Source organism: Aplysia californica, unplaced genomic scaffold (genome assembly GCF_000002075.1).
Source record: "Aplysia californica isolate F4 #8 unplaced genomic scaffold, AplCal3.0 scaffold00867, whole genome shotgun sequence".
NCBI classification, from domain to species: domain Eukaryota; kingdom Metazoa; phylum Mollusca; class Gastropoda; order Aplysiida; family Aplysiidae; genus Aplysia; species Aplysia californica.
In genome coordinates, this window is record NW_004798137.1 from 110,665 (window position 1) to 135,348 (window position 24,684).

General features: G+C 42.6%; 1 protein-coding gene across 1 annotated transcript in view; it reads left to right on the plus strand.

The window, feature by feature from the left end:
- Positions 1-5,909: 5,909 nt before the first annotated feature.
- The window catches only part of LOC101860699 (zinc finger CCCH domain-containing protein 13), a gene marked incomplete in the record, with an annotated part of 43,457 nt that continues 24,682 nt past the window's right edge, over positions 5,910-24,684 (plus strand). The window contains 8 exon segments of the mRNA XM_035972825.1: positions 5,910-5,985; positions 8,676-8,836; positions 11,166-11,389; positions 16,713-16,843; positions 19,443-19,682; positions 21,450-21,561; positions 22,593-22,831; positions 24,579-24,621. Coding sequence (XP_035828718.1) covers positions 8,766-8,836; positions 11,166-11,389; positions 16,713-16,843; positions 19,443-19,682; positions 21,450-21,561; positions 22,593-22,831; positions 24,579-24,621 — 1,060 coding nt within the window.

Genomic DNA, 24,684 nt, shown 5'->3' on the forward strand with positions numbered 1-24,684 from the left:
ACACAGACAACACCCACAACACATACCCCCCCCCTAACCGCCTCACAACCTATACGTTCTTATACTAACCGTATACTAACTAGCTCACAACACATGTATTAAAGACACCCCCGCCCTCACAACCGCCCATCTCCATAATCTGCACCAGCCAACGCCTACTATTATACCGGTACTGTATTGTTATATTAGTACATGTACATAGTAGGCTACACCAGGCATTGGCACTGGCAGCCACTGGCCGATCAGCCCTGTACTGTACGTGTCGTGCACATGTACAATGTACTTAACTGTGCGGCAGTGTATGGCACGTACTGTTTGCCTACGCGTGTCGTCGTATCGCATCACTTCGGTCCGCCGAGGCATAGAGCTAACACAGTAACAACACGTACGTCGATACGACACAGCAGTTCCTATAGGCTAGCTAAACTGGGTCAGCAATGTAGTGGGCCGAGCTTGCACAGCACATAAACTGTTACTGCCTGTCATACATCAACGGGCCCGTGCTGAGACTGCAGGCGGTTCAACAGTTATACAGGATAGTCTACTAACTAAACGTGTTCAGCTTTCATTGTCGTGGTGAAAGAACTGCAGTCTTCTGTGTATTTAGTATGTTTAATTAATGAATTCAACGTGAGTTTCAGTTATTTTCAGGAAAGGATCTCAAATAGGCCGCCTACACTTTGTATATAAGTAACAGTATTAGATTTAGTGTGTTTTAAATTGATAGCTATCGTAAGGATCTGCATGGTGTTATTACAGAATACTACAAGTGTCTTCTTCTCTGGATTTTTACGTTCAAGTGGGTTGTGCGTGGAACATGCATATTTTTAGGTTAATCGACCAACTGATTTTATTTTCAGTCTAGCGACAATACATTTGCCCTTGAACTGTGACGTATAGTGGTGATTTTGTGCAATGATATTAATATTAATATTTTGCTCCCTATTATCAGCGCATCAATTATAATCAATATAGTAGAAAATGGACAACTTGTTGTAGTGGTAGTAAGTGTGAGACGGGAGGGAAAGTAAAATAAAACCATATCGTCAACATCATTATTATATAATATTACTATTAATTATTAATATTATGCGTTAATATAAGTCTTAAAAGCTGGACAAAAGATTTTCAAGAAAAAATGGGTCGAAAATGCTCTGTTTGGGGTTGTAAAACAGGATACTTGACACATCAGACCACTGAGAAAATCCCGATCTATGGGTTTCCGAAAGATAAAGAAAAATGTCGCGCGTGGGTGGCCTGTCTACCCAATGGACAGTCGCTGGATCTAGATGGAAGAGTCACGGGGAACATGGGCATGTGTGCCCTGCACTGGCCAGCGGACGGGGTTCCCATGATCAGATCAGGAAGGCATTTGGTTCCCGCCGTCCCGCCTTCAATCTTCTACGACGATGTTTCAGAATCGTCCGTCCCTCATCCCAAGTCGTGCAAAGTTCGTCGTCATACTGAGCTGTCAACAGTGGAAGCACTAGGCCTACATGCTGAGGACATCATCACAGGTGAGAAATCTCGGATAATCTCTCTCTCTCTTTCTCTCAATGTCACTCTCTCGCTCTCCCTGACACATACACACACACACACACACACACACACACACGCGCGCGCGCACGCACACACACACACACACACACACACACACACACACACACACACACACACACACACACACACACACACAACACTCTACTCTCACAAACGTCAAACGCCTCCCCCCCCTCTCTGTTGACTACATCTCTACATCACTGTCTTGTTTACCTAACTTAGAAATTAGAATAAAAATTAGAAGTCAGAACCGAGGTACACATTGTATGTATAGATATCTATGTTATCTGCAGTTGGTAGTGGTAGTTATAAGTAGTTGACCACAACCGTCGGTGCGAGTGCCGGCGAGTCGGCGACCGGCGAGATTATTACTAGGAGTAGACTGCTTTGACTGCCGTCTGTCTACACGTTTTGATTTTAGACACGGGATTTGGGATTTGTGACGTCACATTGCACGGCTGAACACTGAACAGCCAAGACCAAGAGGCGTGTCACAAGTCACAAGTTGACAAGTCATTGGCAATGGCAAGGCGTTTATAATACAGTATTATTGTTGCATACTCATTATGCACACGCCGAGCGCCTGGTTCTATCACCCATGTGTATTAGTATGTAAGCTATGAGAAGTGTGTGTCTGTGTCGTCAGTGTGAAGGCTATACTAGAGAAGAACGAATGCAGAAGACACCATCATCCCGGGACTCTCAAAGTCAAAGCCGTGACATCACACGGGCTGGCTGAGTGAGCCAGCGCCGACCTCGTCTCGAGGTCAGTCCAATGTAACAACACACTACAGCCGTGAGACGGCCTACATCTGTGCACTCAGCACACTACACACACTATATATACACACATGTAGGCCTACTTACGCAATGGCCATTACATTACATGTACTATGTATCCCCAAGAAGGTTAAATTACACCGCATGTTTTTTAATTCAATGATACTGATACTGAGATACTCAACTGGGTTGTCTTTGGGTCTTTGGGCCAATCAACCTAATTTTTTGAGGGATCGAGTGTTCTTCATCTTTATGCAATACTGACTAATGCACCTGAGTTAATGCTTAACTCATATCGGCGAGAGTCCACACCCCTTGCGGACGTATCACCGATATACATGTATGTATATTATATCGGCTGTGATAGGGTGCTTCAGTATTGTTTCGTTTTAACACAATCCGTCATTTATAATTAGCCTACTTTCTCAGGACTTTCTGTTGCTATTAAAAAACTCGGAACGGATTTAGGAAACGAAAACCTCTAGTTTCACTTTCACTTTTAAAGCGTGGGTTGTTTGGGGAAAAACAAAATGAATTAGTTCTTGCGGTCTTGTATCAACAAAACAATGTAACCGGACTCGGTATAAATTTCATAACTCAAACAAAAATAGGAATATCGCTTTCAAATAAAAAGCTGCGCATTCAGAAATTTATGGATTATGCTCTTATGGCTTGTATATGTGATGAGATAGCTAGATTCTAGATCTAGATCTATGCTGATTTGCTTTCACATGTTTGGTGAATGTAATTTTTTTTCCGTCAAAATATATTTTTCTCATCACCATCGCCGTTTCTAACACTTCTAATGCATACTTAATCAAGTTCCAAATTAATCCTTGTTTTATATTGGGATGTATTCCTCATTCAATTTCCTTCAATTTGATATATCATATATATGTTACGTTTGGAGTGATGGTTTATGCTTCGATGAAGTTATTTTGTACACCAGCTGCATAGCCAAACCGAGCCACAGACCTAGAGACCCCCCCCAAAAAAACACAAAAAAACAAAAAACAACCCACAACAAAACAACTGGATCAAGGCCTACGTCCGAAAATGGAAATTTGCGTAGTCGAACTTGATTTTACAAATGTTCAAGACAATCACCTGTACCAAGGTCAACAGACATATCTCCCCCCCAGGTCATTTTTACATTCTAATGGCACTGTGTAAGACAGCCCCCCGTGTTTTTTTTCCTAAATGACATTGTCCAGGACATCCACCTGTTTAAGACAACCACATTATACTTCTCCTTGGTAATTTGTGTTGCCGTCTTGCCCAATTTTGAGACTGTATTTAGGCTAATTCGACTCATGTCATCCCTCCCAGTCTTGTGAACGTGGAATTAAAATAGAAGTTCAAAATCTGCTTAATTTTAATAAAATATAATAGGCCTATAGATAGGATACCCTATTGACATTATCTAGTCTACAGATGTTGAAAGCATAGACTTGTAAGCTTAACTTGGCTTTATTTCCACAATTAAGTGGCCCGGTGTTCGCAAAATGCCAAATAAGTGCTGTGTGCCTGGTTGCAAAGGAAATTACACCAAAGACGAAAAGGTGTCAGTGTTCAAATTTCCAAATGACCAAACAAGGAAAGATCTGTGGTTGAAAATGATTGCCAGAAAAGACTGGTCTCCGTCGCATCAAACTGTTGTGTGTGAGAAACATTTTTGTGATGATTTCGTCATATGGTATGACTGTGCAAAGAGAAAAAATGGAAGCGTTCTAATGATGAAGAGAGATGTACCTCGCCTTACAGATGATGCATTTCCTTCCATCTTCCAAAATTCTCAGCGGAGGCCTACAAATAGAAAACCAGCAGCAAATACAAGTATGTTTGTCTCTTTGTCTGTCAGCTTCTTTGTCCGTAATATAAATGTGCATCTGTTCAAAATATTATGTGTGCATTCTCCTCCTCCTCCTCCTATACCACCACCACCACCGAACCTCTTAATGGCCACCTATCAAAGACAGCCTTCTGTCCGAGACAGTCACCTGCTGTACAAAGCATTTCTTCCTCCCCCCCCCCATCTCTCTCTCTCTGTACATACATACTCACATAATATATAATATACATATATATATATATACATATATAGTATACACACCATGTTCCACCTACCTACCCTGGGATGAGCTTGAAGTTAATGGTGGTAAAGCAGGGCAGGCGGTAAAATAAGGTTTTAATGCTGTCTTCTGTTAAATAACCTTCAGCTGTCCTATGGCCTAGTGTCGAAGGAAATACTTCTGCTATGTGATCTGTGTTTGAAAAGTCTTTTTTTGTGTTGAATAATTACATGTAATTGTTACAGCAAGCAGGGTGGGATTCATCCTCAAGTTGCGAATCGGCATGCCAGGAAACTGTGATAGAATGTGCACAGTACAGTGTACTGACTACAATGTTATAGTGAACACTTTGAATCTTTATGTGTGATACATAGATGTGTAATGAAATAAGAGGGACAGGAAGCTTTTTTTTTTTTACATGTGTATATGTGTTTGAGGGCTATTAATTTTGTCTCTTTATTTCTTTCATTTTATTTTGTATGCTTTAATAAATCATTTGAAAATCGATGCTGTTTCTTTAAATCTTATCCATTTCTGTGCACTGCAATTGATAACCAAAAAAGAAAAAATCCATTTCGATGAGTTTTCAGCTCTAGTGACAGTTCATGCACACATACAGTAATGTTTTCGGTGATTTAAAAAAAGTTATGGCACACAATAATAATATATCCTTTTGTTGAATGGGCTCATGTCTTGTTTAGTAATTATTGATGTATAAAATTATAACACTAGTTTGTAAGATATAATAATATTTGTTTCTGTTTTGTATTACTAGCTGGACTTTGGTTCAGCTTTGTGTAATGTATCATCATGTAACCTGGCATTCTACTTGTACAATTTAGACGGTAGCGAACTAACCCATTCTCTCCTGATCCTATCTCTCTTTAGTTAGCGTTGTACGTACACAGTAAAATGTTTGATCTGTATTAGTTTAGTCTCTCATCCTTACTTAACTTCATCTATAGCAATAAATGTGCTGAGAAAACCTGTTAAACAGGAGCTTTAATTCTCTCTTGGTCCCTGCACCAATTTTTAATGTTTCTATTAATCAGATAAATAAAATTTCCCTCTGGGATAATAAAGTATTATCTTATCTTATATATATATATATATATATATATATATATATGCACACACACAATTTATTGCTTTCTCAAATCTCGTTCTCAGTGATGACATGATTAGTACACACAGCCTAAAGCTATTGTCGTTGTTTGTCATTCATTCGGTGTACAGGAAACAGCCAGACAGAAACAACTGTGGGCTGAAAGGGAAAGAAACGAAAGAAATGTATGCACTCTTTGAAATGTACTATACCTGTACTATATATAATAATAGGCTTACCGATCGACCAGTGACAGCCTCCAACCACCCAAGTACTGTAACTAATTCCCCCAAAGACGACGGGGTGGGCGGGGACCGGGTGGTGAATTTTTTTACTGTCAGCTCTGTTAGCTAATCAAAACGAATGAGTTGACTGAATAGCAGTTGGCAGCAGTAAAATATTTCACTTAATGATAGCGCTTTATTTGTGAAGTCCGCGGGAGTAGACCTGCAAATTTAATCCATGTATGTGAGTATTTGGCCTTATGTTTATCTTTTGTCATTACTTTTTGTGTCAGTAAGCTGGAAGGTTTTATTACTTCGTTCGCATTCTTTGACTTATAGCCCACTTCAGTCGTAGCGCGGTGAAAAAACTCGAGTTTTCTTTTCGCTGGCGTCCCCGTCCCAACCCCAGCGCCATTTTGTTTTCGTTTTATAAAAGGCAGGCGCTAGTCTATTTGCAACTGCGTGTTCTGAATAGCTCCCATGCTATTTGAAACGCCAGTACTAGAATTTAGATCTTGATTTCTAGATGTAGTAGCCATCGTTTCTACTTGATAATAATTCTTCCTGAATTGTGGAAGCTTTCTCACTTGACTATCTCTCTACTCTATAGATAGCTATTCGACTGGTATCTCTGCTCTGCTTTACACAAAATAAATTTGAAGTTTTATTTCCACCACAAATTACAAATTATTTATGAGGGATAGACAGGCTATCAACAAAGTATTTTACAAATTGATGAATAGAAGAACCAATTAACTTGCAAGTGTTTTTAACAAATGAAGCTCAGCGAGCACCTATAGCACTCCTCTGATTGGCCCAATAATATTATATGATGTATTCTACCATCTATTTTTGTCGTCTTTTGGAGCTTCCCCCAAGACTCATGGATTTTCCTCGCCAGTAACTCTTGACTAGGTCTGGCTGTCTTTGGTTTTTTGTCGTATTAATTTGTGTTATCTTTTTAACAATCTCAGCAATTCTCGTTCCATAAATTTACCTTCTCCACAAAGTTGTACACACACACAAACACAAACACACAGTCACAAGTGCGTGCACTCACACACACACACACATCAGAGCGGGCCCGCCACGGTGAGATCAGACAGTGAACGTTTACATTGTCTCTGGTGAGATCTGCTAACTGCTAGTCAACTGGCGAGGGAAGCCCTGGAAGACGACCAAAATGGATGGTGGAAATACGTCAGAGATGTGCTTTTTGCTCGCTGTGGCGTCATGTGTTTTTAACAACAATGGTAATGGGGGGTTTCAGGGGGGATGTCCCCCTAACCTAAAAAAAAATGGGGGGGGGGGGGGGTGTCGTAAGTTTCAGGGGGGGCATTACCCCCCCCCCCCCCCCCCCTGTATTTCGCCATAATTTGATGTTTTGCAATTGGGTTTGATATTTTCTTGAAAGGCCGCGGCTATTCAGACTCGAGTCTGAATAGCCTCCAGTGACTATTCAGACTCAAAACTCCAATGGGCGTGCGCAATCTCTGGGTGTACCGGATGTGAAACGGACAGAACATTCAACCTTGGCCTTCCTTGCGGTTTCTACGATCTGGCCGAAATTTTCGACGCAAATTAAGAAAAGTATTAGTGACGACAAAAGTGAACAATAGTTGCAAAATCTGAAATACTACACAACAAAGGCAAACAGGGAAACAGCAATCTAAGCTCAAAGCAGTGAAAAAAATTGAAAATCAAAGTTTCAGATCGACAAAGTATTACATAATGATCAATAGGTAGATCTAGTCTAAAATGCTTTATTTGACGAGAAAGACGAAATCATTGATCAATTGGAAGTCCAGTTAGAAATTAAGAAGAGAAAAGTTAAAACCCTTCTAAAGGGAACAAAAGTTAGTAATTCAAAGTAACAGTGGTCTAAAGGACTTTTTTAAGCTTTTCCAACAGCGTACTTCAAGTAAGATCAGGACAAAACGAATCATATTCCAATAGCAATAGACAAGCAACAGTCCTTCTCTACAGTCTGAAGTAGGGGTATCAGCTCAAAATGTTAAGTCATCAAAATTGTTATTTCTTGGGGACAAATAAAATGCAAATTTAATTTATAAACAATGTTAGAGAAGCTATACGGGCCGCCAGATGAACTGAGCAGGACGGCCCAATTTATGACAGATACCAGACTTCAAGTGTGATGCAATCGAGAAGAAGATAAACAATGTTAAAATGACAGCAGTAGAGTCACTTTGGAAATCATCAACCAATCAGTAGGTCATGCTAGAATCAATGTTGAAAAGCATCAATTCCAGCATGCTTCACAAAACCATCAATTCCAGCATGCTTCACAAAAACCATCAATTCCAGCATGCTTCACAAAACCATTTTGGTGACTGAGTAGCAGAACACAATCCAACACAATGGTAATGGTACCAGCTGAAACAGCTTTCAACATACAACCATCATCATTTGACCGTCATCCATTTCCTTGCAATCACAAGACTCGACTCATACAGATCTTTCTCCTTCTTGGTAGAAATGCGCTAACTGCAGTGCCTCCCATGCCTCCTAATAAAAAAGATATTCTAATATCGACATGTCTACAAATACAACGAATGTATCTTTTCTGGAGTCAAGTCTGATCTTAAAAACAGGGCACAGGCAGAATCCACAACACTACCTGCAAGAATCAGGTTCTTTTTTTTTCTTGGTCTTTAACTTATAAGCATAGAGTGTATCCCCTTTTTAGAGTAGAGACCATACGAGGTCACATAACACAGAAACTTTCGAATTTGTTGGCGACCATGTTTGAGTTCCTCACCAGTTGGCCAAGAAGTTTGTACATGTGAGTGGGCGTGTCTCTGCTCTTATTAAGGAAGGTGTTCTATAAGATTCTAACGTTGTGTTTTAATCCAATTCTCTTAAAAGTGCAAACATGTGAAACCTCTAGTCCCTTTCTGGATTAACGTCTTACAGCCTTAGAGACTTTCTCTACGGTAAATTCATCACCAGCAAACGTCTGATTAGTCTGGAAGTGGAGGACGGAAGAAAACGAGAACGGAAAGGATGGTGCAACACTGCTGTGTGGGTCACTGCTTTCAGAGAGCCTACAAAGGATCCCCATTTTCTTTTCACTGGTAAGAATTCAGACAGATTAGATCTAGATCTTTATATATTGAAGATAATATTTGAAAAGATTAGGAACCTGATCTGATCAAAGCTTATCTTTCATTTAATTAATATCAGATCAAACCGCTGCAGTTTTGCCTCCCCTATGTGTTTAATTACTTATTTAAACATCACAAAATCCGAGCTAGATCTACTAATCTGGGGTTCTAGTTTCACTCACTTGACTCACTGGCTTAAGATATTAAACATGAACTGTCATATAAGCCTGTATGCATCCATAGTACGAGGGCTGTCCCACGGAAAACCAGAATTTGGCTGTAATTTGAAAACTTGAATATTTTCCCATTCTGTAAACGCACACTTGTAAAACAATAATTTAAGAATTTCCCGATTGAGCACCATGAGCATTGCACAAACCAAACGAACACAGCAGTTCTCCAAAGATGGCTACCCCGTTGGAAAATTGGTCAAGGGTAGAAGTGAAGTCTGTCATTCGGTTTCTGACCGCAAAAAGTCTCAAACATAAAGATACACACTGAAATTAAGTCAGTTTACTGGGAGAAAGTAAAGGCAAAGTCACAGGTATATGAGTGGTGTAGTAAATTCAAAGCCGGGCATACGGATGTCAATGACAAAGTTCGCCCAGGACCTTGTTTTTCTTCCAAGACTGAGGACAACAAGAGTCATGTTAACGAACTCATTCAAACAGACAGGCGCCTAAAAAGTATTTAAGTGTCTCAGACTTTGTTGAATCGTTGTCGCCAAGCTGTCACGGGAGTCATGAACGCATCTGGAGACCTCCAACAATACGATGAAGCATTCCTGGGAAACATTATTACAGGTGATGAGACTTGGATACTCCACATGACCCCCGAGACGAAGACGGATTCAATGGTTTGGAAGCGCACATCTTCGCCTCCCCCCGAAAAAGTTCAGCTATCGGTGAAGAAACTCATGGCCACGGTTATCTGGGATGCTAAGGGTGTTCTGCTTCTTGACATTCTGGAACCAGGACAAACTGTTAATGCTATAACAGATACTTCCAGACTCTTGATAAGTTGAGAGGGGTTGTGCGCCGAAAAAGACCAGGCCGGTTGTCCAGCGGGGTCATTTTGCAGCATAACAACGCAACGCCGCATAAGGCAAAAATGCTACGAAAGACTGGATCCAAAGGTTCGGCTGGGAAGTTCTACACACCCCCTTCACAGTCCTGATTTAGCCGTGTCAGATTATCACCTTTTTGGACCAATGAAATGCCATATTTGTGGACAGCGATTCACTGACGACGAAGACCTCGTAGAAGCCGTGAAAGATTGGTTGAAGTCCTTTGGCGTAAAATTCTTCAGGGAGGGTATCATCTCCCTGATCCAGCGATGAGAAAAATGCGTCCAGCGGGATAATGATTACATTGAGAAATAAAGCACATGTTGAGGTATGATGTGTCACATTTTGATTATAATAGAACAAAGATTGTTGCTGTTATGGACCTTTTCCAGTTTTCCATGGGACAACCCTCGTAATATACATTATCATCAATCGTATTTTTTGTGGGATGATGATGGATGGGAGCAACCAAAGATAGGCTGCTGTTGCAACCTTGCTCGTGTCTAAAATATATGATGTAATGTATTGGTATATTAGTGACAAAAGAAATCAGCCAGATTGCGCTTAGTGTGGTACACATTTTCTATTGCATAACTCATCACAGGCATTTCAGTGATGTCTGTTTCTTTCCATTAAATCATCTATTTTTAGCTCATATATATATATATATGTCTTATAGGTCTTACCATAGCCTTAATTTTGTCACCTGGTGGTTGGTTTGGTGGGGGGAGGGTGGGGGAAGACACAGTGAGGCGCATTGTGATTGAATGTAAAGCTATTGTACCACAGTAAGTTTAGAGCTGCTTATATTATAGATTTTAATAGTGTCACATGTCTCCAATTTTGACAATTTGGGCCAATTTATTACTATCAAATCATATGAACCTGACCCTATCCCCTAACACTATGTTTAAGAAGAAATGAATAGCCGAACCTTACCTATCCCCTTGCGCTGCTAAAATGAAGGGCCAACCCTAATCCTATAGGAAGAAAATAGGCACAAATAGTCACTCCTGGTTTTTTAATGTATATAGAGCCATTAGTAAGATTTTAGGCCATGTGAAGTTAAGGTTGACTAGCTGCTAGATCTTTTTCACATTGGGCAGGTAGTTTCTTTTTCAAACAGTGTACTTCTTTTATGTTTTGTTTTTGGAAAAGGTGGGGGGGGGGGAGGGGGGGAGTGTACAAGGTTGTAGTATTGACTGCCCATAAACTTATGACGTTTGTCCTCAGCTTTCCATGGAAAGATCCTTACAGACTTGCAGAGTGGATCCGTAGAATTAACCGAGAAATGAAAGATGGGAAGCCATGGTATCCTACTCAGAATGACAGAGTCTGCAGCCAACACTTCTTGAAATCTGACTATTACCTTGGATTGGATCTCCGAATTCTTAGAGAGGATGCTGTCCCATCAGTTTTTCCCGGCAATCCACCTGTGAAGCAAACTGCATTGACCTGTAAGCGGCCATCGCCAAAGAAGCGTCACGAGTCCACAAAACCTCAAATAACCAACAAGCATTCCTACGCCTGTTCTTCTATTGAACTGTCCCCGTCGTTTTATGCAAGAAAAATTCTGAAATTATGCAAGCTGAGCCCGAAAATGTGAAATTATGCGATTCTGTTAATTTTAACAAAGAATGATAAAGGAAAAATTAAATAATCAGAAATTATGCAAAAAAAGATCAAGTTTTGCTAAATTATGTGGGGTGCATAAAACCACGCGGACAGATTGAAGGCCACCCTCTTGATTTAATTTAATGCCAAACTCGTATATTGGGGGGGTGGGGTGGGGTGGGGGGGGGGGGGGCTTGGAGTTGGGATTCGAGAGGGGAGGTTCCCGTCCATGATACCCACGTCTTTTCGTACTTCTTCTTAAAAGTGCTATAGGCCATATACGCTTTGATTCAGTCAGTAAGAAATAAACCACCCCGTAGATGAAATGCTGCTGAAGAAATATTGTTGTTTTGTTGTTATTTTTTTTGTTTGTTTTAAAGCCCATCTATCTCTATCTATTTAACAATGCATTTATTTTATTTTTAGATCTAGCTGTAGAAAGTACGCTGTATTATTGCTATCTGGAAATCTAGATATAGTACGCCACGATGTCTGTGTAAAAAAAAAATAAAGAAGGGCCAAGCCTCGCCTATTGCCTGTAAGAGAGAGAAAACATGCCTAGCCCATTGCTTTAGCATGAACTCCTTCACACTGCCGACCAACTCTCTCTGTCTCTGTCTCTCTCTGTCTCTGTCTCTCTCTCTGTCTGTCTCTTTCTCTCTCTCCCTCTCCCCCCCCCCCTCTCTCTCTCTCTCTCTCTCTCTCTCTCTCTCTCTCTCTCTCTCTCTCTCTCCCCCTCCCTGTCTCTCTCTCTGTCTGTCTCTCTTTTGGCGCAGGGGCGTCATAAGTGGTCAGCGATGCCGACAACACGCGCGAACTCAACACTTGCTTGGGGGTACTTGAAAAGTGCTGAACGTGGGTCACTGAAATGTCCCAGCAGATGTGTTCTGGCATGGCAGTTAGCGGGACATTTCAGGAACACGTGGTCCACAGTCTCGTCTTCCTCCCTGCAGGCTTGACAGGACGGATCTGAGTTGTCTGCTGACGCAATTTTGTGTAGAAATGATTTCAGCTTGGGTGATTTTCCACTAGTTCTCATTTGGGAGAGAAGCTGGCGGTCTTGTGGTATGAGCGAGGACTCAAGCTGGTATGATGGCGGCTGGGTGGACGGCAGTTTGGGTTTCGCCTCTCTTTTCCACTTTGCGCGGGTCGACCAGTGGATGATGGCTTTAGCTGTTGAGAAATCGATGGGCATGTCAATCTGGGTAATCGCTGCTGCTTCTTTAGCGATGCTGTCAACTTCCTCTTTCCCAGCTAGTCCAGCATGGCCCGGAATCCACGGTAAGTGGATGGAACATTCGGAGCATTGACAGAGGGTGTGCAGACGCTGCCAGATTGAGCACGCTCCCTTTTCTGATTGGTTGGCGGCCTGACTGCTGACCTGGAATCAGTGTATTCATGAATGTGCACACTGTTCGAAAGACTTCCTGCTGTCTGTGGTGTATCAAGCGTGCCCAGCGCCGTGTCGAGAGCTACATGCTCGGCCCTGTAGCTGGAACTATACCGACTTGTGGGTACACGGTGGTCAAGTTCGGTATGGCCGGTCTTAATTAGTATTCCGCTGCCTCCGTACTCAGTACCATCTTTAGCTGAACCGTCAGTCCCGACTTTTACATCGGGCAGGGGGGGCGATCAAATGGTAGCCTCTGCTGCTGCTTTCCTGACTGCTGGTTCATTAGCACGCTTGCAGTCGACGACGAGATCGGTGCTAAATGTCACTTTGTACGATGCAGCCTTCCACGGGGTAAAACAACCAGCTCCTCACGTGGGTGCGTACCCAGTTCAGTCTCAGCTACGAGGTTCTGGGTATGCTTTCTCCACGGGTGCGAAGTGTGGACAATCAATAAAGAGCTGGAAAGAACAATTGTAGCGACGGAGTTGTGGCTCTTAAAACGCATGCTACGTGTCCAATAGACAGCTAGAAAAACAAATGACGAAGTCTTGGCTGAAGCAAATTGGAGAAGACAGCTTGCGACGAATATAAGAAAGCGACAGGCAAATTTCTTCGGACACACAATGCGGAAAGAAGCTTTGGAGAATATGGTAACAACAGGCAAGTTTGATGGAAAGAGAGGCAGAGGCAGACAGAGGGAAAAGATACTGGACAAAATGACAACATGAGAAGGAGCAGCAAGAACAACAGACACCATTGCTGCAACGCGGGACAGAGTGTAGTGGAGGTCCATAATCGCCCACGCCAGTCGGCAAGGCACCGGATGATGATGATTTCTCCACCTGGACTTGCCTGTCCGCGTGGACGCTGATTTTGTGGCGGAGGCTCTGCGTTGATTTGTTGCGGGGAGACACATGGACCCCTCGAGTGAAACAGCTGAGCGGTCACGACATCAGCTCTATGCCTTAGTGGTAGAGTGTCTGCTTCAATGAGGCATGAGGAAGGAGGCTGTCCACACGAGTATCCTTTGACTTTGAGCAGCCTGTGATGATTCGCGCTGCTTCATTCTGCTTTCTTTCCAGTTTCTGCAGGCGGCCAACTCCAACATGGCGGACGCCGCTCTTGAATGGGGTCATGGCGTAGCAAGGCTGGAGAGAGAGAAACGTACTGTATCTAGGCTAATAGTATAAATCTATGCTTGGAAGTCAGTTGGCGTTTGACATTTATTTTCGTTTCCTGTTTCGTTTAGTGAGAGTTTTGTTTTTGTTTGGGGCGCCCCCTGACTTTTGGCCGAGTCAGTCTGATATCGGCAAAACAGGAATTTCTTCTCAACTCTTCTTCTACCAGTTCCACCCTCTTCAAAATCATCCAAATCCCCCAACTCCAAATCTCCTGGTCTGGTCTCCCTCTGTTCTGCCCTCCTTGCGTCCCCCCTGACCACTCCCAATGTATCCCTCTGCTCCTCCCGCCTGCCTCCTTTCCTCCTCCTCTGTTATTTTTCTTTCCCCCACTTCTGTCCCTCCTCTTTCCTCCTCCTCTGTCATTCTTCTTTCCCCCACTTCTGTCCCTCCTCTTTCCTCCTCCTCTGTCATTCTTCTTTCCCCCACTTCTGTCCCTCCTCTTTCCTCCTCCTCTGTCATTCTTCTTTCCCCCACTTCTGTCCCTCCTCTTTCCTCCTCCTCTGTCATTCTTCTTTCCCCCACTTCTCTCCCTCCTCTTTCCTCCTCTTCTGTCATTCTTCTTTCCCCCACTTCTCTCCCTCCTCTTTCCTCCTCCTCTGTCATTCTTCTTTCCCCCACTTCTGTCCCTCCTCTTTCCTCCTCCTCTGTCATTCTTCTTTCCCCCACTTCTGTACCTCCTCTTTCCTCCTCTTCTGGAGCTTCCCTTTCTTCCTCTGTATCCCCCTCCAATATAGCCATTATTTCATGGGTGGTTGGCGGGTGCTCTGATGTGGTTTACTCCTTTTTTCCTATAAAAAATCTATCGTCCTTATTTCTCCTCCTTTTCTTTTGTGTTTGTTACTGTCTTGTAACGCCTCTAATCTTTGGCACTTATATGACCTTTTTGAGTTGCAAGTGCCGTAAAACTCTTACTAAAACTAAAACAGCCACTACTTCTCCATCTTCTGCCCTTGCCACACCTTGTCCTGTTTGACAAATCACAAAAATCTCTGTCAGAGGCCATCAAATCAAACACATTTTTCAAAGAGTCTCTACATGGTTCCTAACTGATGCTTCGCCCAGCAGTGGCAAACACGACTCACACTTGCGCAACATTTCTGATCGATAAGCCTAGTAGTTTTTGCTGTGGAGCATGGAACACGTTTTTACCATGGACACACACAGACATACAGACAGACAGACAGACAGACAGACAGATATTTCCTCCATATCCAAACTAAAGTACTGCCAGTTTTTTAAATCTGGGAGTACAAAATAGAGTTAGAAGCTGAAGAATGAAAATCTCAGAACAGCGACTGATCATAACTTTAATAGTTTACTTTCCTGGAATAGAAGTCAAGATATTTAATTTACGATTGAAAGAGGTGGGGGTCACATGGTATGAGAAGTAAATTTAGTGAGAAAATGGCCGCCAAAGTTTGGCGACTTCCAAAAGTTGAGTGTCCTTTGGAACTGGAAATTTACATTTTTATTGTCGTTTTTCGGTGTAATGCCCTCAGAAATAAGTTTTTTAAAGGACATAAAAAGGTGTTTTACTAAAAAATAAAGAAAATTCGAAAAAAAATTGCCCAATGCCTAGAAAAATGGCGATTTCTTTGATTTCATTGTTTTGACGGGTGCCTGATTTCACCACGCGGCCTCACAAATTTCCCCCTGAAACCCCCCCATGTTATTACAAGTTAGTTAAATTAATTTATATTACTAGGCAATTGGGCCTACTGTTGTGTTGTAATATAATATAGTATATTAAAAAGTTCGTATGAAAACTCCCATGCTTCTCAAAAACTAAAAATTTGTGGTGGATATAAAAAGACAAATTTTATATAAAGTAGGCTACAGTAAAGCAGAGAAAAATGAACAAGAAAAGTGCTTTAGTTTTAGACTATATCTGAGCGTGAGATAAAAAGAATAAGAATAATACCATAAATTACGTTGTCTGATTTTCAAGTCAATGATTAAATTCAAGCTGACCTACTTCCTTGATGTTAAATTAGATTTATAATTAGTTAGTGACTACAGACTATAGTGTAGTCTTTAGCGTTCAGTCAGATGTATAAATTTAAGTCTCAGATGTGCAAGTTTTTTTTGCTAATTATAAATCAGGCCGTCATCAAGGGTGCCATGTCGTACTAGGGATGGAAGGTGCCACTAGAAGGTCCTACGTCTTTTTTTTCCATCTATTGTGTCTTTTATGCTCGTGTGTGTCAGTGGTTGGAGGGTGCTACTCTAGAGGCACAGGTCTTTCTCTTCGTGCCCCTCTTGTTGTTTTGTCTGTTTATTTTGCTAAGTAGGTGGTTGGCGGGTGCTTTCTTTAGTGTGGTTTATTCCTTCTTTCCATAGATCAAACATGATCTACTGTCCTTTCTTTGTCCTCCTTTTCTTTATACATGTTATCTTACTCTCTGGCACCACCACGACTAATCTTCGGCACTTATGATAATTAATTATGACCTATAAATTTTGTTGCAGGTACCGTAAAACTCATACATTGTATTAAAACTTAAAAAAAAAGACAACTTATCTTACGGATGCTTAAAAAAATGTAAAAAAAGAAGAAAAAAAGAACTATGTTGCTAATGTCTCTGTTTGCAGGTCAGAGAAGCTCAGGGATGAACCCTCACTCTAAGTCAGACCCGGACTGGGTGCCCAAGTTTGACAAGCCCAACACGCGGGGCAAGAGGGAGTCACGGCGCTCCCGGAGCCAGGAGCAGCCGCAGTATGAAGTAAGTGCTTGATGGATGGAAGGATGGATGGATGGATGGATGGATGGATGGATGGGCAGATAGACAGATAGGATAGCTGCCAGATAGATAGATATATTGACGGATGGACCGGCAGGTAGATGGATTGATGGATGGATGGACGAGCAGATAGATAGACAGGATAGCTGCCAGATAGAATAGATATGTATATATGGATGGACGGGCAGACAGGCAGATGGATAGATGGACAGACAGACGGACGTGCAGACCGGCAGTCAGGCAAAGACAGACAGACAGACAGTCAGACAAATAGATACAGTTGACTCCGCTTGTGTTGAACTCACTTGAGTTAATCTTCGGTGAAGTTGATTTTTTTCTCGGGTCCATGCACCTCTTCTTCTTAACAGCTCAGGCCTCGTCAAAGGCAGCGGGAGGCTTTGATAAACTAAACCAGGAAGTGGAAATATTAGGAGTTCAGGTAAAAACGGGAAAAAAACACCTGAAAGAGTGATAGGTAAAAACAGAAGTACCTGAAAGACCAATAGATAAAAATGGAAGCACACCTGAAAGAACGATAGTTAAAATAACAGAAGCGCCGAAAAGATCAGTAGATAACAATGGAAGCACACGTAAAAGAACGATAGGTAAAAATGGAAGAACGCCTGAAAGAACGATAGGTAAAAATGGAAGAACGCCTGAAAGAACAATAGGTTAAAATGGAACAACACCTGAAAGAACGATAGGTAAAAATGGAAGAACGCCTGAAAGAACAATAGGTTAAAATGGAACAACACCTGAAAGAACGATAGGTTAAAATGGAACAACACCTGAAAGAACGATAGGTAAAAATGGAAGAACGCCTGAAGGAACGATATAAGAAAAAAAACACAACCACTAACACCCCATTTCCAAGAAGCAGCCATTCCGAGAAACAAAACAAGAAAACCCTTCAACTTTTTGCTCAAAAGAAGTGTTTGTAAGAAGGGTTCTAAATGTCTTGTGAAAAGGGCCCTTGAGTATCAATAGGCCCAACCTGCCCCATTATATTACGATACATACATGTTTTCTGTGATGGTCCTTCAGTATATACAGAAAAACAAATTCTATAACCTCAAAACGCAAATTTCCAAACTAGGATTTCAGAGTGCGTGATGGAATTTATCAGCGGCAGGGCATGGCTAAGGCATACCGGATAGTGACCTCAGTGCTTTTTTGTCGTATCTCCATTTTTAACAACAGTAGTGATCCAATCAATGAGTTGAGGAGGGGAGATCAATCCATAATCTTCCAACTTAGAACACAACATGTACCCCTCAACCAACATCTCAACCGAATTGGAGTAAAGCAGTCTGCTGCCTGCCCACTATGTGACCTACCCCTCAGAGACAGTGGAACATCATCTGTTCTTCTGTAGAAAACTAACTGATTTAAAGGGATGTTTTCTTCCCAAGCTACCCCACACATCTAACTGCCTCTACTCCTCAAGACAACAATTAGAACGAACATGCAACTATTACCAAATGGCATCATGCAGAAGAGTTAACGCTCAGATGCTACTGGATCGCTAACAACAACAACAACAACAACAACAGTAGTGAGAACAGTTCATAACAAAGAGTGAACGTAAGAAGTCATATTTTCCCTGTTAAAAAAATGGAGATATGACAAGAAAGCACTGAGGTCGCAAGATGGTATCGCGGGTCCTGTGAAAAGTGCCATGTGACCTGTTGGTGAAATTTGTTTTGGATATTCTTTTTGGCAAGTACGTTTCTTAAGAGGTTGATTCCAATTCATCAATTATGCTTTATGAGATCACAGAAAAAGAAACTGACCATTTCAAAGACATGCTGTTCAAAAAGAAACTCAAGGCTGTTCCAAAAACTTGCTGAAATTTACCAAGTGGTCAGGAGATCTGAAGAAGAAGTGAGGTACCGAGCTACTAGTAGTTATTGCGGAGGGCCTTGCATTTAATCAGACAATGCATTTCCAACTCATCAGCTCAACCAGCTAAGGCCATCAGCTCAACCAGCTCATGCAAACGCTCATCAGATTTGATGGAAATTCCTTTCCCACAACTCGGACTACAGCCTGTTACGTACGATGCTTCCGCTCACCTGAAGAAACTTAACGAGTTTCCAACATTTGCAAAATGATGGTGGTGGTGAATTTTTATCAAATTTTTGTTTTTTTGGCTCAACACCCTTCATGCTCGTTAAAAAACTCATTTCTGTGTGGATTTTTCTGAAAAACGTTGATTAAAGGCACAAAAAATGTAAATTTTCAGTTACAATGGATTCTTAAGCTAAGGAAATAACTAATCTTTGGCGGCCATTTTCTCTCTAATTTTACCTCTGAAAACATGTAACCCCTCCTCCTTCATTCGCAAATATCTCGACTTGTATTCAAGATAAATGGATATTTTTTCCATCTAAATAAAGACAAGTGAACAAGCTTTAAGATGATACCAAGAACTCTACACGCCCAAAAATTGACGAGAGCCTGATTCCACCACGCTGCCTCGCATATAGTGTAAAGTGCATAGAGCCTGCTGTTGAGCGGGGATATGTGCTATACAAATGCTATTTATTATTATTTATTATTATTATTATTACTACTGCAGGCTCCCAAAGCGGCTTCCAAGCGGAAGGAAATGAACTATGTGACCCGCACACAGACCGGGGCAGTGACCCCCCGCTCCCACGCCCGTGCGCCGGCCGCGAGCAAGCAGACGTCGAGCCGAGGCCATGCCAGACCAGGTCAGGCTAAGGTTGTGCCTGCGCCACCCAAGGGGAGAGCACCGCAGGTCGGCACGGTGGACCTGTTGATGGAGTGTCGGGACGAACCTCTCAGCTGGGTGCAGGTCAGTTGTTGAGAGTGGTGATTGTCATTTTTGTCGTCATCGTTGTCGTCATCATTTTCATCATCATCATCATCCTCATTCTCCCCCTCTCCTCCATTTCTCCTCCTCCCCACCTCTCCTCCTCCCCCTCCCCCCTTTTTCTCCTCCTCCCCACCTCTCCCCCTCATCCTCCTTCTCCTTGTCATCATCATCATCCTCATCATCATCCTTTCTCACCCCATGCCGTAGTATAGGAGGCTCCCCCCTTTTCTCCTCCTCCCCACCTCTCCTCCTCCCCACCTCTCCTCCTCATCCTCTTTCTCCTCCTTTTCCTTGTCATCATCATCCTCCTCATCATCATCCTTCCTCGCCCCATGCCGTAGTATAGGAGGCTCCCCCCTTTTTCTCCTCCTCCCCACCTCTCCTCCTCCCCACCTCTCCTCCTCATCCTCTTTCTCCTCCTTCTCCTTGTCATCATCATCCTTTTCATCATCATCCTCATCATCATCATCATCATCATCATCATCATCATCATCATCATCATCATCATCATCATCCTCCTCATCATCATCATCCTTCGTCGCCCCATGCCGTAGTATAGGCCACCGACAAGTCAACTGCTTACTGCACGACTCAGCTGTGTGCGCCATTTTGCAAAGTGACGTATGGCGGAATCTGTAGTGGCCTCTTTCGACACCCAGAGCAAACGTCAAGTCTTTTTCTTTTCACCGCTGACGTCTGCACGGCTAAGTTGTTGGATTTTTAACATTTTAATCCGATCTTTGTACAAAAACTATGAATGCTCTGTTTGTCACAGATTCGATGAGCACCCTAGAAAAAATCAGGAGTGGGTGGCTCTACAGTGACTGGAGAGCTTCCATTGCAAATAGCCACCTCCTAAGAGTTACATGGGTGTTCCGCCCTGGTCACGCCAGGGTGCACGGAAATGAGTGTGCTGATGAACTTGCCGGCAAAGCAGCACCCAATGGCCGAATCATGCTCGACCCACCAATGGTGATCGCCAGATGCAAGGAGAGCCTTCACAACCAAGAGGAGACAGACTCCCACACACTCAGCACAATAAAAGAAAAGTATGTACGGGGCACAGCGAAACAAAGTTTGCTCCGACGAGTGGTCAGGCGTGTCTCAAACAAACTCCTCATGGAGACAATTAGCAGGAACCTGAGGTGGACGCTGGAAAGGAGAGATGAGCAGCTATGGACATGTGCCGCCTGCTATGATTCTAGCTCCGGATCCAAGTAAATCCAAGTACTGTTGTGAATGTAACCAACTTGTGCTTCTCGCGTTCCTATCACCTTTGTGGTTGCGAGCGCCGTAAAACTTTTACTACACTAAACTAAGAGAGATGCCCTGGAGGTGGTCTGATAATAGTCTGAGAAGGCTGCCCTCCTCCCCCTTCTCTCCCCCCCCCCCCTCCCTCTCCTTCTCATTCTTCTACCTTTTCTCCTTCTTCTTCTCTCTCTCCATCCTTCTCATTCTTTACCTTTGCTTCCTTCTCCCCTTCCTCTTCATCCTCCTCCTTCCCCTCCTCCCCTTCCTCCACCTCCCCTTTCTTCTGTCCATCATCCTACTCCCCATCGTCCACCTGCTCCTCTTCGCCTGTCTTTCTCCCCTCCTCCTCCTCCCCCTCCTCTCCGCCTTCTCTCTCTCCTCCCCATCTTCCTCCTCCTCCTGGCTTTCAGTCAATCCATCATGTGGGCAAATAGATAATTATTATTAAACAGGACTTTGTATTTTTTACAATCATTTTTATTTTTCTATCCTCAGGTTCAGGCTGCCCATCGTGCGAAAGTGAGCTACGAACGCTCTCAGAAACTTGTGAAAGCGGCGCGGGAGGGCAGACTCATGTTCACCGAGGATGGATCTCCCAAGATTCTAGGTTTGAGGCCCACCGTTCTCTCTCATTGCTCAGTTGATTCTCTTTAAGGGGAGGAGCGACCCTTGATTTTGCAGATTTGGGGTCAGGCTATGCAAATTTTCTGTTGGCTGATTTTTGTCTAAAAATAGCATGGGTACAATTGCGAAAGTCTTTATTCTCCTTGTAAATTGCCTTTGAAAACACGACGATGGGTTAATATAGTGAATTTTCACAATAATTGTCAGTTTTCGCAAAATTTAATTTTGTTGCTGTTTTCTCCCTACTCCCTCTTTAGTTTTTGTCATTTTGACGTGAAACTTTCAGGAAACATAGATGGCAAGGCTGCCGGTGATGTAACAGAGAGATATTTGCGAAAACAATAACACTTTTCCATTGGCAAGCGATTACGCAACCTAAATTTAAAAAAAGTTTTGTATATTTTGGGAAAATTCTCATATTTTCTCTTCTTTTGCACTTATTGAAATGAATTTGCTGTTACTGTGATAGGGCCTGGTTCAGGTATACTTTCACAACATTTGGTCAAATTTGGTCAGTAAATAAGAAAGCCTTAGGTATTTGAAATTCATTGTTTATTTTCAAGATGGCGGCCGTTTCCATAGCAACTGCTGTTGCTATTGCTATGCCAAAATAACATGGCGTATCAAGAGATTTTACTATGCCTAACTTAAATGTGTACTTAGATTTGATCTCGGGCAACAAACATAGAAAATGGTCCTCCAGGGTAGCTCCCCCTGTTAACAGCGCCTGATTTCATCACGATGCTTCACATAGAACAATAATAGTGATACTAATAAAAAGATCACTAAGATGATAATTATGAAAGTAATAATAGCAGTAATAATGATAAGAATTGTTTTAGAAATAAATTTTGTAATAATAAAATGATAAGTGCGAGTAACTGAGGAGGAGTCCGCTGAAACCGAAATCTGCGGGACTGCCGGATTTTCATTGGTATTAGCCGGGTTTTTGGTTTAAAGAGGTTGCTCAAATGAAAAAAATAGTATATATAACGGCATGGTTTCCCCCGACAGACGCGCCGCTGCCCCCCCCACAAGCCCCACAGACGCCCCAGGCCGTGACCCCGGCTCAGCTGATCCCCACATCACCCCAGCTGGCCGCCTTCCCCCAGTACCTGGTGCCGGCTGTTCCCTCGTCGCAGCTCCCTCCCTCCGCGTACGCAGGCGGTCACATCTCCATGCTGTCACCGGAGTCCGGCCGCACCTCGCCGGATCTGGTCATCGTTGCCGAGACCCCTGCCCCATCCAGACAGGTCAGCGCTGACGATTTCGATGACGCGGTCGTCAGTTAGTTACTTCGTACAGAATAATCTGTATATCTTAACCTAATGAACCCTGACCTCCTGTGCCCAAAATAACTCGTCCCCTGCCTTCCTGAGTAGAAAATGCCTACACGGCTACACACAAAAGGTGCAAAAGCTTATTCGAAGCAATTTCCTCTTCCTTGAGTTGCTTTGACTGTTACAATAGCTACCATAAACCTACAAGTCCTTTTGATGTCCTCCCCCCCCCCCCCCCCCCCCTTTCATCTGGATCGCTAACAGCAACCCCCTTTTCATCCTTGTACGGACTACTTTGTTCTTCAGTAGACTCGCACATGCTGATATATCGGTGCTTCGGGACAGGGGCTAATAAGAGTTAAGTGAAGATTTGTTGATTTACTGTTCTTTCCTTATGCATACCTGGATCAGGTTTTGTGGCTGAGTGGTATATGTATATATAAAACCTGTATAATATTGCATCATGTATGCGATGGTTCTGATTCCTGCCTGCTTGTTGCGCTTGGGAGAGAGAACAGGCATAATTATTGAGATAAGGATGGGAGAAAAAAAAAAAAAAAAAAGGCAGATATTTAAGTTTAAAAAGTTTTTGGACGCTTTTGATGGCACTTGCAACACAATTAGGTCATATAAGTGCTGAAGATTAGAGGTGTTACAAGAGAGTGTCAAACCAGTTTGTATAACGGTCATATCAGACAATATATCGATGTCACGGGTTCATTGGGTTAAGTCAGGCTCATGTCGATATCACTTGCGAAAGGCAAATTTATCGAAAACAAAAATGTGTAACCAATGATAAATTTGTGACCAATAATAATGCCTATTCTGTCTCCCAAGTTGGACGAGCATGCAGGAATCTTCAGAACCATCGCATACACAACAGTGGGTGGTTGGCAGGTGTTTTGGTGTGGTTAGCTCATTCTCTGCGACCAAACATCTGTCATCCTTATCTCTCCTTCTTTTTTGTGTTTGTTACTCTCTTGTAACACCGCTAATCTTCAGCACTTATATAACCTAATTGTGTTGCAAGTGCCGTAAAAGACTTTAAAAAACTTGTAAAAAATTGTCATAAATAATAATGCCATATCTCTCTCCCAAGTGCTATAAGCAAGCAGGAATCATCAGGGCCGTGGCATACACGATACAACGTTATACAGGTTATATATATATATACACTCAGTAAAGCATGACATCATGTGAATTTTCTTTGTGTAGTCTCTTTGTGTCTTCATCATCATCATTGCCTTTCTCACCATGCACCAGGATATAGGCCACGGACAAACACCTTCCACTTTTCTCTATCCTGGGCTAGCCTCTTGATGTTATTCCATGTCTTCCCACTTTTCTGTACATCGATTTCTGTGATTCTTCTCCAGGTTCCACGAGGTTCCACGAGACACTTTGTGTCTTACTCTCTACTAATCTTTGACACTAATATGGTATGACCTATTTCACAACCTTCCATTAGTGACCTTCACCTTTTTCTTCTATCTCCCTGTGGGGGCTCTCGTGGTCTAGAGGTTACGTTGTTCACCTCTCATTCAATTGGTCCCGGGTTTGAAACCTGACAGCTGTGGAAAATGTTATCCTTTTATCATTTCACCTCCTTTCCTGCTGTCTAATCATGTTCTGTCGTCTGCTTTCATCTCGTCTTTCTGTTTATAGATCTTTGACAACCTTCCATTAGTGACCTTCACCTTTTTTTTATCTTCCTGTGCAGGCGAGAGGTCCCGGCAGCCAGGCCAGTCCTGTCATGTCTAGTGGTGAGTCTATTCTGTGTGTGTGTGTGTGTGTGTGTGTGTGTGTGTGTGTGTGTGTGTGTGTGT